Source organism: Penicillium cosmopolitanum, assembly GCF_028827165.1.
Source record: "Penicillium cosmopolitanum strain IBT 29677 chromosome Unknown utg000006l:49.0-5199605.0:1.0-5204138.0, whole genome shotgun sequence".
NCBI classification, from domain to species: Eukaryota; Fungi; Ascomycota; class Eurotiomycetes; order Eurotiales; family Aspergillaceae; genus Penicillium; species Penicillium cosmopolitanum.
Window position 1 is genome coordinate 646,539 of NW_026622676.1, and position 12,877 is coordinate 659,415.

Sequence of the window (12,877 nt, forward strand, 5' to 3'; positions counted from 1 at the left end):
TAATTCTGCACGTTTTGGACGGTGTATATACAGACCTTGTTATTATGGACAGCAATGTCAAGTTTTCTGCCATACAAGTTTCAAATGTAAACTGTACTAATGTTGAAGGTCCCTTGTAATAACCGACCAATGGTCCATCCTAGTTGCGATGCACTGCTTCAGAGCACTGCCCAGGTGGCATGTTACACCACATCTCAACTTCCCAGGGCTACCACGTCCTCGCTTGTGTCTAGAATGGCATTGTTTCAGCCAATCAATCAGTCCAACAACCTTGAAAACCACGGACCTCGCATTGCCCCGCAGGAAATAATACATAGAACCTTGCCAGTTATCTCATCCAAGCCAAGTTCACCAGCAGAAGCATCTCGCTGCTGCTGGTGCTAGCATTGTTCCCCGCAGGACAAGTGTATTCGGTGATTGGAATGCAGGAAGTGGGGCGATCAAAAGCCGAGAGCCGAGCGTTGTATATAAAGCGTCATAGGCAAAAATGTCTTGAAAACTTACCCCTTCCACATCTCTACGATTCCACCAAGGTCCCTCATACTAGGACTAGTCCCCGGCGAAGCTTATTCTCTTCCAATTATTCGACGCAATGGTTCTCAACGGCAGTTGCATGTGTGGCGGTGTCCAATACGCTGTTCAAGGTATGTCACAATCCTTTTTGTTTCCCCCCCCCCCATGCGGGGTCGATTCACCCGTTTGTTAACATTGACGTAGCGGAGGAATATATGAGTGCTCTCTGCCACTGCACTGATTGTCAGAAGGTACCTTCACCTAGCCATCCCATACCCGATCTTATCTCCTCCCCAAAACAAAATGCTCATGTGGCACAGTGGACCGGAGGCGCTTTCACCTCCAACGCCGTCGTTCCCCGCACCAGCTTCAAGGTCACCAAGGGTAAGCCAGCAACCTTCCATCCCGATTCAGCCGTGATCTCTGCCAGTGAATGCGGGAGATAAAAGCCCTGGAAGACATTTACTGAACCTGACTCACACTGAATAGGAACATGCACCTCCTACGACGCCAAGGGTGCTAGCGGCAAGATCAACAAGCACTTCTTCTGCCCGACCTGCGGCTCGGGAATTTACACCGAGCTTGAGATCATGCCTGATATGACCTGCGTTAAGGCCGGGACCCTGGATAACAAGGGTACTGAGTTGAATGGCAAGATTGATGTTGAGCTTTACGTTAAGGATCGTACTGGGTACCTCTCTGCTGTGGAGGGTGCTAAGCAGGCCCAGACTATGGAGTAGAAGACGCAATATGATTCAACGAATTTTTAGGCTTGTTGGAGGTTCTGCTGGGAATTCGGTGTTTGGCGTGGGGTTGAGGGTTGAAACAGAGGCCGATTAACTATTCTGTGGGGAAGGCAGAGAGATGAGAAAATGAATATAAGAATACCTGATCAGATATTGCTACGTGCACTAATAGTAGATATACTTGAATGGTTGGAATAAGCATAACGCATTACTTAATAGCCCCTAGTACTCGTAACTAGAAAGTGCCGAGTCCGGGGATGAAGGGAGGATACATACTGCTTTAGGCGTCCTGACTCCACTTTATTCTTCGCCGCCGAATTTTCCGCTGCTAGCCGCCTGATGAACTGTGATATACGAGCTATCATTAAACTTTGGACTGAGCTGACTCACGAATCAACCTCACATCGAAGATCCCTGACTTATATGCAGGATCAATCAAAAGCCGAACTCCCTGTAAAGAAAGCATTTGACTCTCACGTATCCCGAATCTCCAGAATCGCAAACTGATCGCGGTCAGAGTTTGCTCTTCCACAAAAGATCAGCCTTCTTTCACGGACACAAAATCACCCCCGCCAAGATGGGAGATCAACAAAACGACATGATTGTCTCGCAACGCGCAAAGCTAGCCTCGGTCACGACGGCCCAGAATCCGATGTGGGACATCTTCAGCAATGTCTGGTGCCCATCCACCAACCCGGGAGGCTACGTCAACGTCGGGGTAGCAGAGAACGCCCTGATGCACGATGAGCTCCTGGAATTCCTGAACAATAAGCTTGAACTACCCGCCAAATATCTCACCTACAACGACGGGGGTGGCGGTTCCATCCGGCTCCGACGCGCGATGTGCCAATTCCTCACTCGGCATTTAAAACCATTCACACCGCTGGATCCGGATCACTTACTAGTGACGAATGGAGTCTCGTCTGCCATCGAGCATGTATCCTGGGCATTCGCTGATCCCGGCGAAGGAATTCTGCTTGGCAGACCTTATTACGGGACATTTATAATGGATATCTCGATGCGGTTCGGTAGCGAAGTTGTACCCGTGAATTTCGACGAAGTTGATCCCGTGAGCACCCAAGCCGTGGCGAAATACGAGAAAGCTCTCCTGGAATTCCAGCAGAAGACAGGCAAACGGGTTCGTGGACTTATGCTCTGCCACCCGCATAACCCGCTTGGTCGGTGCTATTCGCGCGAAACAATGATTGAATTGATGCGACTTTGTCAGAAGTATCGCATCAACCTTATCAGCGACGAGATCTATGCACTATCAATCTGGGAAAATACCGTCGACGAGAAGAATAATCCCCCGCCTGTTAAGTTCGAGTCTGCCCTCTCGATTGATACGCGCGGTATCATCGATCCGCAACTCGTCCATGTACTCTGGGGAATGAGCAAGGACTTCGGCGCCAATGGGATTCGTGTCGGCGTTATTATTTCCCAGACTAATCGGGATGTACAACAGGCGTTGAAGGGCGTCTCGTTGTATACATATTCCTCGGGGATTTCGGATCATCTGGCCGCGCTGTTGCTAGAAGATTCTCAGTTCACGGAGTCTTATATCAAGGAGAATCAACTCAGACTTGCGGATTCGTATGCGTATACGGTGCGATTTCTGAAGAGTCATGGTATCGAGCATGCACCAGGGTGTAATGCTGCGTTTTTTCTGTGGGTGAATCTGGGAAAGACTTATAAAAGATTACACCCCGGAATCCCGGAGTCAGAGGAAGTCGGCGACAAAGTTATGGATTTATTGTTGAGCCATAGGGTTTTCTTGGCTAGTGGTGCTTTGTTTGGGGCGGAGAGGGATGGGTGGTTTAGAATTGTCTTTTCGCAGCCTCGGGGGCATTTGGAGGAGGCTTTGGGGAGGATAGTTGCGGCTTTGAATGATTAGGACATGAGTTGATAATTGTTGCGACATTTGGACCATTTTTTACGAATTGGAAAATTGATCTCCCCACGCGCTCGTTCAGAGGGGGTTGCATTCCTGCGTAATATGTATCTACAAATGCTTTGAATTCTAGATTGTAGTTTCTTCTTCAAATTTCAATTCTCATACACAAGGTCCTCCTGAATATGTACTAGTACTACTTGCCTTTGGTCGGGATCTGGGCACCAAGATACTAGTAGTACAATTCACTTGAGAGGGGTACATATCCTCACACGTCATTTCATTGTTGGGACTGAGCCACATCAGGCCATCTTGGCAGCGATCAATGCACGGGAATTTAAACGAATCAAGAAAGATAAGAGCATTGCTCCATCAGTGCTTATGCCAAGCCATGACTTGGCCACACTAAACCAAGCGTGGCACAGACACCTCCTTTCTTCGCCAAGTGAGCGCGAGCGTTCGAGAAAATATCAATAGATAGCATGAGCAGGCAAAATTGTCGCCCCGCTACTAAATTCAACTTAATAGTATAGAACAGAATATAGAAGAAGAGCCAGTCGAAGAAGCTTGCTAAACAAACCTTCAAATCTATATCGTAGCTATATCGTAACAGTAACCGCTTTGTGGAGCCTCATTTTGTGGCGTTTTTAGTTTGGCAGGCCTTGTTTTGGACGACGCGCCACTTTGATCAATCTCCTACGAGCTCGTGCATCTACTCCGTGATATCGAGTTCGTTCAACGGCGTGCTGAGGACCCGAGGTCTCCATAAACGTGGTGGACCATGGCCCCTTACATTTTTCAGTGTCACGACGTGAAAATTCTCAAATGCACTTGTGGGCCTTTGAATACGGAAATATCATCCATATGTTCAAAACAGAAAAAGAGTCGAGGGCAGTTTCCATTTTCCAAACTTGCAGGCACTATTCACTAGCGACATGATTCGCGCGGTTTTCCCGCACACCCTGACCGAATCCATCGAATGATCAACATCCCAACCCCCAAATTTTGGCCCCCAGACTTAGCTGAAGAACATGGCCACTGATGTCAATCAGTTGCCTTGAAAATACCAGGGGGGGCACAATGTCCCGCTTATATTCGATCAAATGCTCCACCACGTGCCTTAACAGGGCCTCTGCTTATTATTTACCCCCAGAATCCGCCCCCTCTCCACAACTTTGTTATTCCTTCTTTTTCATATCGAAATGATGATCTCCCCAAGGACGAGGCTATGGCCTGTCCTAATTTCACTCCTATTTTGGACAGCCTCAGCTTTCGCCGAAGATCGCAAATGCTATAATCCCGACTCATCGCAGGCCAAGGCCGATGTTCCTTGTACAGATGATGATAACACGTACTGTTGCAACAGAGGGGATATATGCATGTCCAATGGGCTATGTTATATGCAGCAATCGTCAGGATTTGCGCTATCCCGCCCAAGCTGTACGGATCTTAGCTGGAGTTCATGTGGCTCATATAAATTCTGTTGTAAGTACCTATCCAAAAAGAGACCCCGATCCCACTCCACTCCACCAAAGCACAGCAAAGCAGGCACTGATTTACTAATGGATCCCAGTTGAGTACAACCAAAACTCAGGATTTCCGATCGTCGCCGCAAACTATGCCGGAAATAAAACAACACATTGCTGCGGCACGGCCTCCTATGACAACGGCACCGTCACCTGCCCGATGAAGTCAGTCTCCGTACCATACGGCACCGCAATTCCAGGCGTCGCTGGACTAGCGGTTAGCTCAACAAGCACCAACTCCTCCAACTCTACCAACTCATCCAGCTCTTCCGATTCGGGATCCAGTTCTGGATCCAGTTCATCTTCTTCTCGAGATACGGCGATCGGCGCGGGCGTTGGTGTCCCGCTTGGTGTTATAGCTATTGGAGCTTTGATATGGGCTTTCTGGGAGCGACGGGGGCGAGTGAGGGCTCTTGCTGCAGCTGGCACAAGTCAAGGGACTGCCCAGCCTTATCAACAAATGGCGTACCGTGCGCCGCCTGTTGAGCTGCAAGCACCTGAGGTGGAGTTGGATGGGTCTACTGCAGCGACTGAGATTGGGAGTGATGGTCACCCAAAAGCTAATAGGATGCCTGTGGACTAGAAAAGTTGCACATATCATTTCTAAACATCAATCAGTGGATTGGAAATCAATGATGGACGATAATGTAAATGGCGATTCGGCAATGATCAATACCCTATCTCTAATGTATCCGATAATGGTATCCATAACCCATCTTTCATTCATGACTGGGTTCGAGTCGTATTCAAAATGCAATGTTGAGTCTGTATGTACATTCATAGTAGTGTTATCGAAGCGTAACGGAATACGTAGCGGGATTGTTGTTTACAACATACGCTTTGCCATCAAAGTGGGGTTTAATCCACATGGCAATCTAGACCAAGAGGCAAATCCTGAGGAATGGGGATAACCGGGCATCATGCCCATGTTATTTGGGATACAAAAAGTTCCTTCATCAGTAGTGCCTGGAAGGTATATAACGTATAAGTCTTAAAAATTAAAATTAATGTATTGCTAGTCATGAAGCAGATATATTATTATGAACTGAATAGAATAAAAGGCTCTATAAAGCCCGAATAATGCATTATTGATAAGAAAAACCACTTCATTTCACAGCAACCCCATAAAGTAAAGCTTTTGCGGTCTTTTTACATAGTGGGTTTTGTATAACCGAGAGTCCTAACGATAGCGATCTCGTATATGCAATATCGGCGTAATCACGACAATCCAAGGAAGTTATGGATCAAGTATGATTCACCTCACCCTTCACTTTCGCCACAACCCAGCATGAGACGGCTGCTCTCTAAACCGTAGTGTATGGCGTTTCTTGCCTCAGTGGAAATCGTTATATCCAAAGCCTCCCTGAGAGCAGCCATTTCAGGCCCAGCCGCCATAGCCACAAACATTTCCAAACCCTCCTCAATTTCCTGCGTAATCTCGCAGGCTAGCTCTGTTTCATAACTTTCCTTATAGCTTGCAGCCACTTGCATCCTTTCAAGTGCCACGCCCTTGTCCCAGTTATTACCGAATTCGAGCGTGAGTTGCCCCGGCACCCTGAAGAACGGGTAATAGAACTCTAAGTTTTCGCGACCTTCTTCACGCAAGATCTTTTCCCAGGTCAAGGAATTCGCAGTCGCATGTGCAAATCGATATGCCATAGCCCAGAGCCATGTCTGGAGATTATCCACAGTGTACAGGGAGGATGTAATTGCAATCTCTAGCTTTCCGGTATTGTCAATGCCACCGGTGTACTCCTGGGAACCGGTGTCCCAAGGTGAAACGCTGAATGTCTCTGCGGCACATGCATAGTAGGTGGCCGTCTCGGTGACCCTGGTCATTGAGCCCATTGCACCACCCGGGAGAGTGGCAAATGTGTTCAAAGACAGGGCGGCAGTGCTTGTAACTGTGCTGGAGATAGTAGTGGCGCACGCACTACTAAAAGCCGTGTAGAAACTAAAGGCTAGCGACTCCGCGAAGGCAGTAGCATTGTAGCCGTCTGTTGACGGCGACCGCATGTACATTGATGTGAAGTATCCTGGGTTGCCATATGTGACTGGACTCGTGATTGCAGGCCAGACTGTCGTGGTAGAGGTCACACCCGTTGAAACAGAGTCCGTGGACGTGGAGCCTGCACAATATGTTGCAGTTTCCTTTGAGAGCGCTTGGAACTCGGACAAAGTTGACGATGCGCAGTGGATAAGGGCACCGTCTGATAGCTGATAGTAACTGAAAGGTATCTCGCTAGTTGATGAGGTGCTAGACGAAGTAGGAGTCACCGTCCATGTGGGCGGAATGGTACTTGGGCAATTCCCCGCGCGGTTGTCGGTGATGTGCGTCGTGAAGTCATTCGTGCAGGTACAGAAGTATCCAGGAGTAGCTGGGTCCTCTGAGACACCGCAATCTGGCGACTTTGCTGGAGCCGCGCTCGAAACAGGTGAAACAGCTTTTGGTATCAACTATCAGCGTAGGTCATACAAAAAAAATGAATTTTGGCTCTCACTTGTTTTCTGCCTTGGGCGACATGTTTTGCCTCTTGGTGTGGGTGTAGGCGTGGGTATAGGCTTGGCTGTGGCTTTGGAAAGGGTTAATCATCGTACAACAAAAAGCATATGATGTGTATTTGGGTGTAAGTACCTGGGGCTGATGCCAATAAAGGTGTTGATGCTGCCCTGGCCTCATTTCTGCCAGGCAAAGCCAAGGCTATGATTGGTAACTGCAGTAAATACCAGAGGAGTTTCATATTGAATGACACTTGGAAAACGATACAGATGGGATGAGATGAGGATCGAAACGAGGAAGATGGGGCTTCTTAAAAGAAATACGGCAGGCAGTGGATGTTCCAATATTAGAAGTCTCTTTTAGAATATATGCCCATATAGGTATAGTACGCGAGGTCAGTAGTAGAGTTGGAACCGGGATATCGGCCCCTGAAAGCCTTGTGTGCCCCCACTGACGCGGCCTTTCCGTGGTCAAGGCTTACCCATGTAAATCCCTGAGACGACATTGGAGGGTTATTCAATATCCAACCACGAGGCTAGAGAATTGGGTCTCCAGTTTGAACATGCGTACATCGAGACCCACCTGCTTAGTGGGTTCTTGTACGAAGTACATATAGATGCATTGCGTACTTCCACTTATAGAAATTGATTGACGATTTAAGTGATGAGGATCCTGAATGTCACTGAGGATCCAGAAACTGGCTCTTCTTCAGTGATGATTGGGCCGTCATCCTCTATTTCATTTCCACATCCTCAGGGCACTAAGCCGCTACCTAGCTACAACGAGAAATATTTTCGTCAATCTTATTTGCTGCGTCAGCGAGGCTATCTCATCTATGAGTTTTCAGCCTTGGTCCCAGCACATTATCTTCGGGTACCTGTTGCACGCACGGTCCCTGTAAGTCAAGAATCTGCATTGTGGGATAAACTACGAGCTCTTTGACGATTTTGACCTAAAGGTGTTATTTTTGTCATCTCAGCAGAGCGGCCGAGGCTTCGAATATGACCTCGTTGCAACCTGGATTTTTGGCCCCAAAAAGAGGGACTTTCCATAATCTTTGATCCACTCTGTTCTGGGCCTAGATCTGCGTTTCGGTCCCCAAGGCTAAGCATGCTTATGCTTCACAGCAGCAATATTTCGGGCGGAGTTTTTCGTTAAATTACGGAATAAGCAGGGTGATCCAATAGAAAGCTTCATGGTGGGACTCAAGATTTAGTTCTGGGGCTGAAAATCGCATACAAATAAACTTCCGTCAAGCTTCCCGTCAAGCCTTCTGAGTGGGGGGCCGGGCCGCGGGGGCCAGGGGTTATGCAGGGGCGACATAGTGCTTATTTTCAACCTACGAGATCAGTAACTCAGCAATCGGAATTACAATCAAAAAGGGATGGAAATGCAGAGACTCTGATTCACTGGGAGCGTATACCCTTCAATGGGGAACAAGTCCGCCAAGCAAGGACTAGATTCGCCGACTTCCTATGGTAGCTCTAGACTCTAGCAGAGATTGAGACCGCGGTATATGGCCAACAAAATGGAAGATAGAGCACGATATTTTGCCGAATCAAGGGTTATGTCTCAGAATACACACACGGTCTTGACCAGATTGGACTTCGGCCCCCATTAATTTAAATAAATTTATTATAACATTAGTTGCTGAGTCGTATCACAAAACTTTATTGGTCTGACAATGGGGGCCAAGAAGGCTGAAAAGGCCCACTGGGACGCCTTGAAACTGTTCCTGTGCCGCTTCTCGCATTTCGGCACGCGAGAAGGAGATCATGTCTATATACGGACACAGAGTAGTATTTGGCAGGTGCTTGTTTTATCTAACTATATTCCAAGAATCAATCTCCTTTGTATCACGCAGCCCCCCAATAAAGAAAGCTTTCTTTTATAGCAATCCCAAAATCACGCTTGGTTTGTCATAGTCATGGGTTTTGGATGCTCTCATACGGCCATATTGGCCCTATTTTGGCAGACCTTGTTTATTGCCAACCTGCCAAGTCCTGCTCATGGACTTGTCCTGAGGGCAGACTACGACCATGGGGAGATTATCACGGTTGCTCACAAAAGAGCTGACGATACTCAGACCGGCGAGGACTGGATTGATCTGCCAGGCAAACCTGGCTTCAGACTGCATCCTAACTGCAAAGGATACATGGATAGCGGCTCCAGCTCCAGCTCCAGCTCTAGCTCTGACTCTGATGCTATCTCTGAAGCCACTTTCTCATGGTTCAGCACGACCCTTAGTAATGTGCTCCATATCGTGAGTAATTTCTATGATCTTTAAATTATGAAGGAATAGTTATCGGCGTACTAATTATTTCTCAGAACAAAGCCGCACAGGGCGCTATTCCAACCCTCAATGGAATTTTGGATGGACCTGAAGCAGGAGACAGTGATGGCAGTGACGGGACCGAATTAACCGATAGCCAAAAGGCGCAGATTGAACTCTATGGGAAGATGTATGGTGAAGTTAATCTGGATGACGAGGCTTCTGTCAAAAGAGCCAAAGACCGTGTTGCAAAACTGGGAGGTAAATGGAACGATGAAGATGAATGATCTCGTCGCGATGCATTCGACTCTAATATCCATATTTAGATTTTGTGGACGAATTTGTCGAAGGTCTGGATTCCAACACCTTCAAGTCAGATATTATCTGCGATCACACGCTCTGGAAAACTGTGAAGCACGATGGTAAAAGTAAGATTGGCACCCTGGTCCTCAATCTACAGCGATAAAAGATAATTAAATTCTGATCCACAACTCTTATAGATGTGTTTACACTTGAAAACGAGCCGGATTGTCCTTATTTCCGACAGAAAGGCACTCAAAGTGACCCATGCACGAGTGCCTCGAGCGATGAGAAAACCGTGATGGGATTTTCGGCGAAGACCAAGGATAACTCAAGGAACTACCTCACGATTTGCCCTAAGGCGTGGGACTCGTTCACCAGCAGTAATGCCTACGGTGACAGTATTATCGACTGGAACCAAAAAGGGCTTGGTTCAGGTTTTGGCTCTGGGGGTATGGAGGGTAAGAGTTTGGAGTCAATTGTCAGAGTCTCGCCTGAGGGCCTTTTTACACATGAGTTGTCTCACTCTCAATCTAAATTTGGCGAGAACGGCAGAATGCGTATGTGCAAACCCCTGATAGTCTTGGAGTTTTGAGCAACTGGCTAATATATGAAACCATTTTTGTCTCTTCAGTCGACATCAAATTGAAGGGCGGAACAATGAAATCGGCATATGGTTGGGAAAATGTTGTCGAACTTGGCGAACAAGATAAAAATGAAGACGACGTGAGCAAAGTTGAGGCGCTCAAGAATGCCGGTAATGTTGAGATTTTACACGGATGTTTTCCCCATTTGTCTAACTTTACTTTCTTACTAGAAACCTACGAGTTTTGGGTTGGAGGTGAGTGATTCCTAGTCAAAGCAATTTATTGGAGTTCCACTAACAAAAAATTTCTAGGTTCATACTTGAGCGTTTGCAATTGGTCAACCGGAGTCTGCTTCGATCCCGCTGATGATTCGGATTGCTCAATAGACATGTCTTGATTCCATTCTTGTTGTTCGTCATCTAAAAACTTCTTAGGAGGCTACTAAATGAATGGCAAACCCCGTCTTTATGGGTGCGTTCTTTTCTTGAGACAGCGCATGTAATATATTAATTTAATGCATTATAATTTGCGGAACGTCACTCAGATTTTGTTTATTCTGTTTTCCGTGGATTTCAAGTTGAGTCGAAAGCCGAGGTAATAGTCATCCATGGATGCTTGTAGTGAAATAAAAGCCGATTGCAATTACTGTTAGTTTGACGGGGCTTATAAAAGTCATCAAGAAGTGTAGGTTTTTACTTTCAGATTCGAAACGCAGAGACTGCTTCTATAGAATAAGATACTTATTAGTCACTAGCGGACTGTGATGAATTGTACACGTAGCTCATGTAGCCATCTGGGTTGACCAACCTAAAGCCTCATGAATATCGCTCTCTTTCTGAATCTGAATTGGCCATCATAGCCCATGATCTAAACCCAAACTTCATTTAGTCCGTATTCTGAGTTCGAATTTCTCGCAGACTATGATGCATCCAGTTCCCATACATCTGTCTCCACGAGTCCCGTTGGCGAGGGCCTTTCATCAGCATCATGGTCATTCGAACGTGGGCGAGTCGAATCAAAATGCTGAGGGAATTTTGATTTGAACCATTCTATCAAGGTACAATGAGAATGATGATTAATCTCTTCGAATTAAGTTTGTGACTCACCTTGATTTCTTACTGCCACATTATCACGATATTCACCAGTTACTACTACCGTCAATTGACTCATCCATTCGCGGAACGAGATGTCGGCTACTTCGGCATTGAAGCGAACGGTCTCGATCTTTTGACTTCCATCGCCATGTCTTATCCAAAAGACTCTCGCGCCCCTATAATCAAGGTTTTTTACATCAAACGTTTTGAGCGAGAGCTCGTTTGCAAGAAGGTTCCAAACGAATTGCCAAGAAGCACTCATCTTATCCAGAGGAGACTGGATGGTTGTGACAGACATTTGATCTGTCACAGGATGACTATCGTTTCTCATCGTCACCAATTCAAGCGCGAGGGTATCCAAGGTTGCCTTTGCTGTGTTTAAGAATAATTTCAAGGACTTGTATTCGATTTCGATGCAATACAGATGAAGTTTTTTGAGCTGCGTGAAATTGATGCATTGAGCAATTTCCAAGAAGTGATGATGCACCCTGTCGCGCCGGTAATTCGACTTGCTCCATTGCGAAAAGATGAGTGTTTTCAGCCTAGGGGCAATTTCGATCAGGAGATCAACAGTGTTCGCTTTGGCGTTTTGTCTGCTTTCTGGTCTCGATCTGCCACCAGAGACGCACATATGTAGATACTCGAGGCTGCTTAGGTTCAGGAGAAGTGCATCGTATTCCTCCTGGGGTAGGGAAACATTTAGAGATATTCGACCACAAAAATCGGTGCTACACGTATGTAGCTCTTTGGGTTTGAATGGGTTATCAGCACCCGAGAGTGCTTGGACGAGTCTGTACCAGGCCAGAGAGGTGGGTTTGGCATTGAGTTTGGATTCCAGAGAACTTAAATGCCAAGGGTGGAATTCCAAGTCCATTTGATCTCTGAGGCGGCGCAAACCTAGACATCGGACTTCATTCTGCCGTGGGTCCAGTAGAAATGATGTTGTATAATGTTGCAATCCAATAGATTCCAGGTTGCTAAAGCGAGCGAAGCATTTCTGAAGTCTGATGCTGAAGTCTTTTGAGCCAAGAATCGCACAATGATCTGCCACTGTTGCTTGATATATGGCATATCGAGCATTTAGCTCTTTCCCCTCCAGCTGTCGGTCATATTTTGACGATATTGCAAAGTGACACGTCTCAAACGCGGGAGGTTCTATGTGGTGACGACCTTCAAAGAGGGTCGGTATCATCCATAACTTTCTAACACTTGCTTGAATAGTCTTGCTCAAAGCTAAGGCTTCTAGTTCCCGAAGACTGTCACTTGTCGCGATGAATCGAATGCTTGTAAAATATCGATCTGTGAAGGCGTCTGATGATGAGAAGTATAGCCAAGTGCAAGTTAACCTGAGCGCAGCCCATCCCGGTAGCTCGAGGTAACTGCAGACTCTAGTCACAAGCTCGACTGGGAGCGTTGTGATAGACATACTAGTATATTCACATGATTTC

The 12,877-nt window shown here is 46.7% G+C and overlaps 6 protein-coding genes across 6 annotated transcripts; 4 read left to right on the plus strand and 2 right to left on the minus strand.

The window, feature by feature from the left end:
* Positions 1 to 592: 592 nt before the first annotated feature.
* Positions 593 to 1,253, plus strand: N7509_004761 (GFA family protein; the record flags this gene model as incomplete). The annotated part of the gene is made up of 3 exons (XM_056629398.1): positions 593 to 644; positions 718 to 897; positions 1,003 to 1,253. The coding sequence occupies 3 exons, from the start codon at positions 593 to 595 to the stop codon at positions 1,251 to 1,253; spliced, it is 483 nt and encodes a 160-aa protein (XP_056488700.1).
* A 583-nt stretch (positions 1,254 to 1,836) lies between these two features.
* Positions 1,837 to 3,153, plus strand: N7509_004762 (putative aminotransferase; the record flags this gene model as incomplete). Its single annotated transcript, XM_056629399.1, has 1 exon — positions 1,837 to 3,153. One exon carries the CDS (start codon positions 1,837 to 1,839, stop codon positions 3,151 to 3,153), a length of 1,317 nt encoding a protein of 438 aa, XP_056488701.1.
* Positions 3,154 to 4,836: 1,683 nt separating this feature from the next.
* On the plus strand, positions 4,837 to 5,259 carry N7509_004763 (uncharacterized protein; the record flags this gene model as incomplete). Its single annotated transcript, XM_056629400.1, has 1 exon — positions 4,837 to 5,259. The coding sequence occupies one exon, from the start codon at positions 4,837 to 4,839 to the stop codon at positions 5,257 to 5,259; it is 423 nt and encodes a 140-aa protein (XP_056488702.1).
* Positions 5,260 to 5,936: 677 nt separating this feature from the next.
* On the minus strand, positions 5,937 to 7,200 carry N7509_004764 (uncharacterized protein; the record flags this gene model as incomplete). Its single annotated transcript, XM_056629401.1, has 2 exons — positions 5,937 to 7,101; positions 7,178 to 7,200. The coding sequence occupies 2 exons, from the start codon at positions 7,198 to 7,200 to the stop codon at positions 5,937 to 5,939; spliced, it is 1,188 nt and encodes a 395-aa protein (XP_056488703.1).
* Positions 7,201 to 9,103: 1,903 nt separating this feature from the next.
* Positions 9,104 to 10,732, plus strand: N7509_004765 (uncharacterized protein; the record flags this gene model as incomplete). The annotated part of the gene is made up of 6 exons (XM_056629402.1): positions 9,104 to 9,439; positions 9,505 to 9,709; positions 9,775 to 9,876; positions 9,949 to 10,308; positions 10,383 to 10,589; positions 10,647 to 10,732. The coding sequence occupies 6 exons, from the start codon at positions 9,104 to 9,106 to the stop codon at positions 10,730 to 10,732; spliced, it is 1,296 nt and encodes a 431-aa protein (XP_056488704.1).
* Positions 10,733 to 11,424: 692 nt separating this feature from the next.
* N7509_004766 (uncharacterized protein) lies at positions 11,425 to 12,855 on the minus strand (the record flags this gene model as incomplete). Its single annotated transcript, XM_056629403.1, has 1 exon — positions 11,425 to 12,855. The coding sequence occupies one exon, from the start codon at positions 12,853 to 12,855 to the stop codon at positions 11,425 to 11,427; it is 1,431 nt and encodes a 476-aa protein (XP_056488705.1).
* Positions 12,856 to 12,877: the final 22 nt, after the last annotated feature.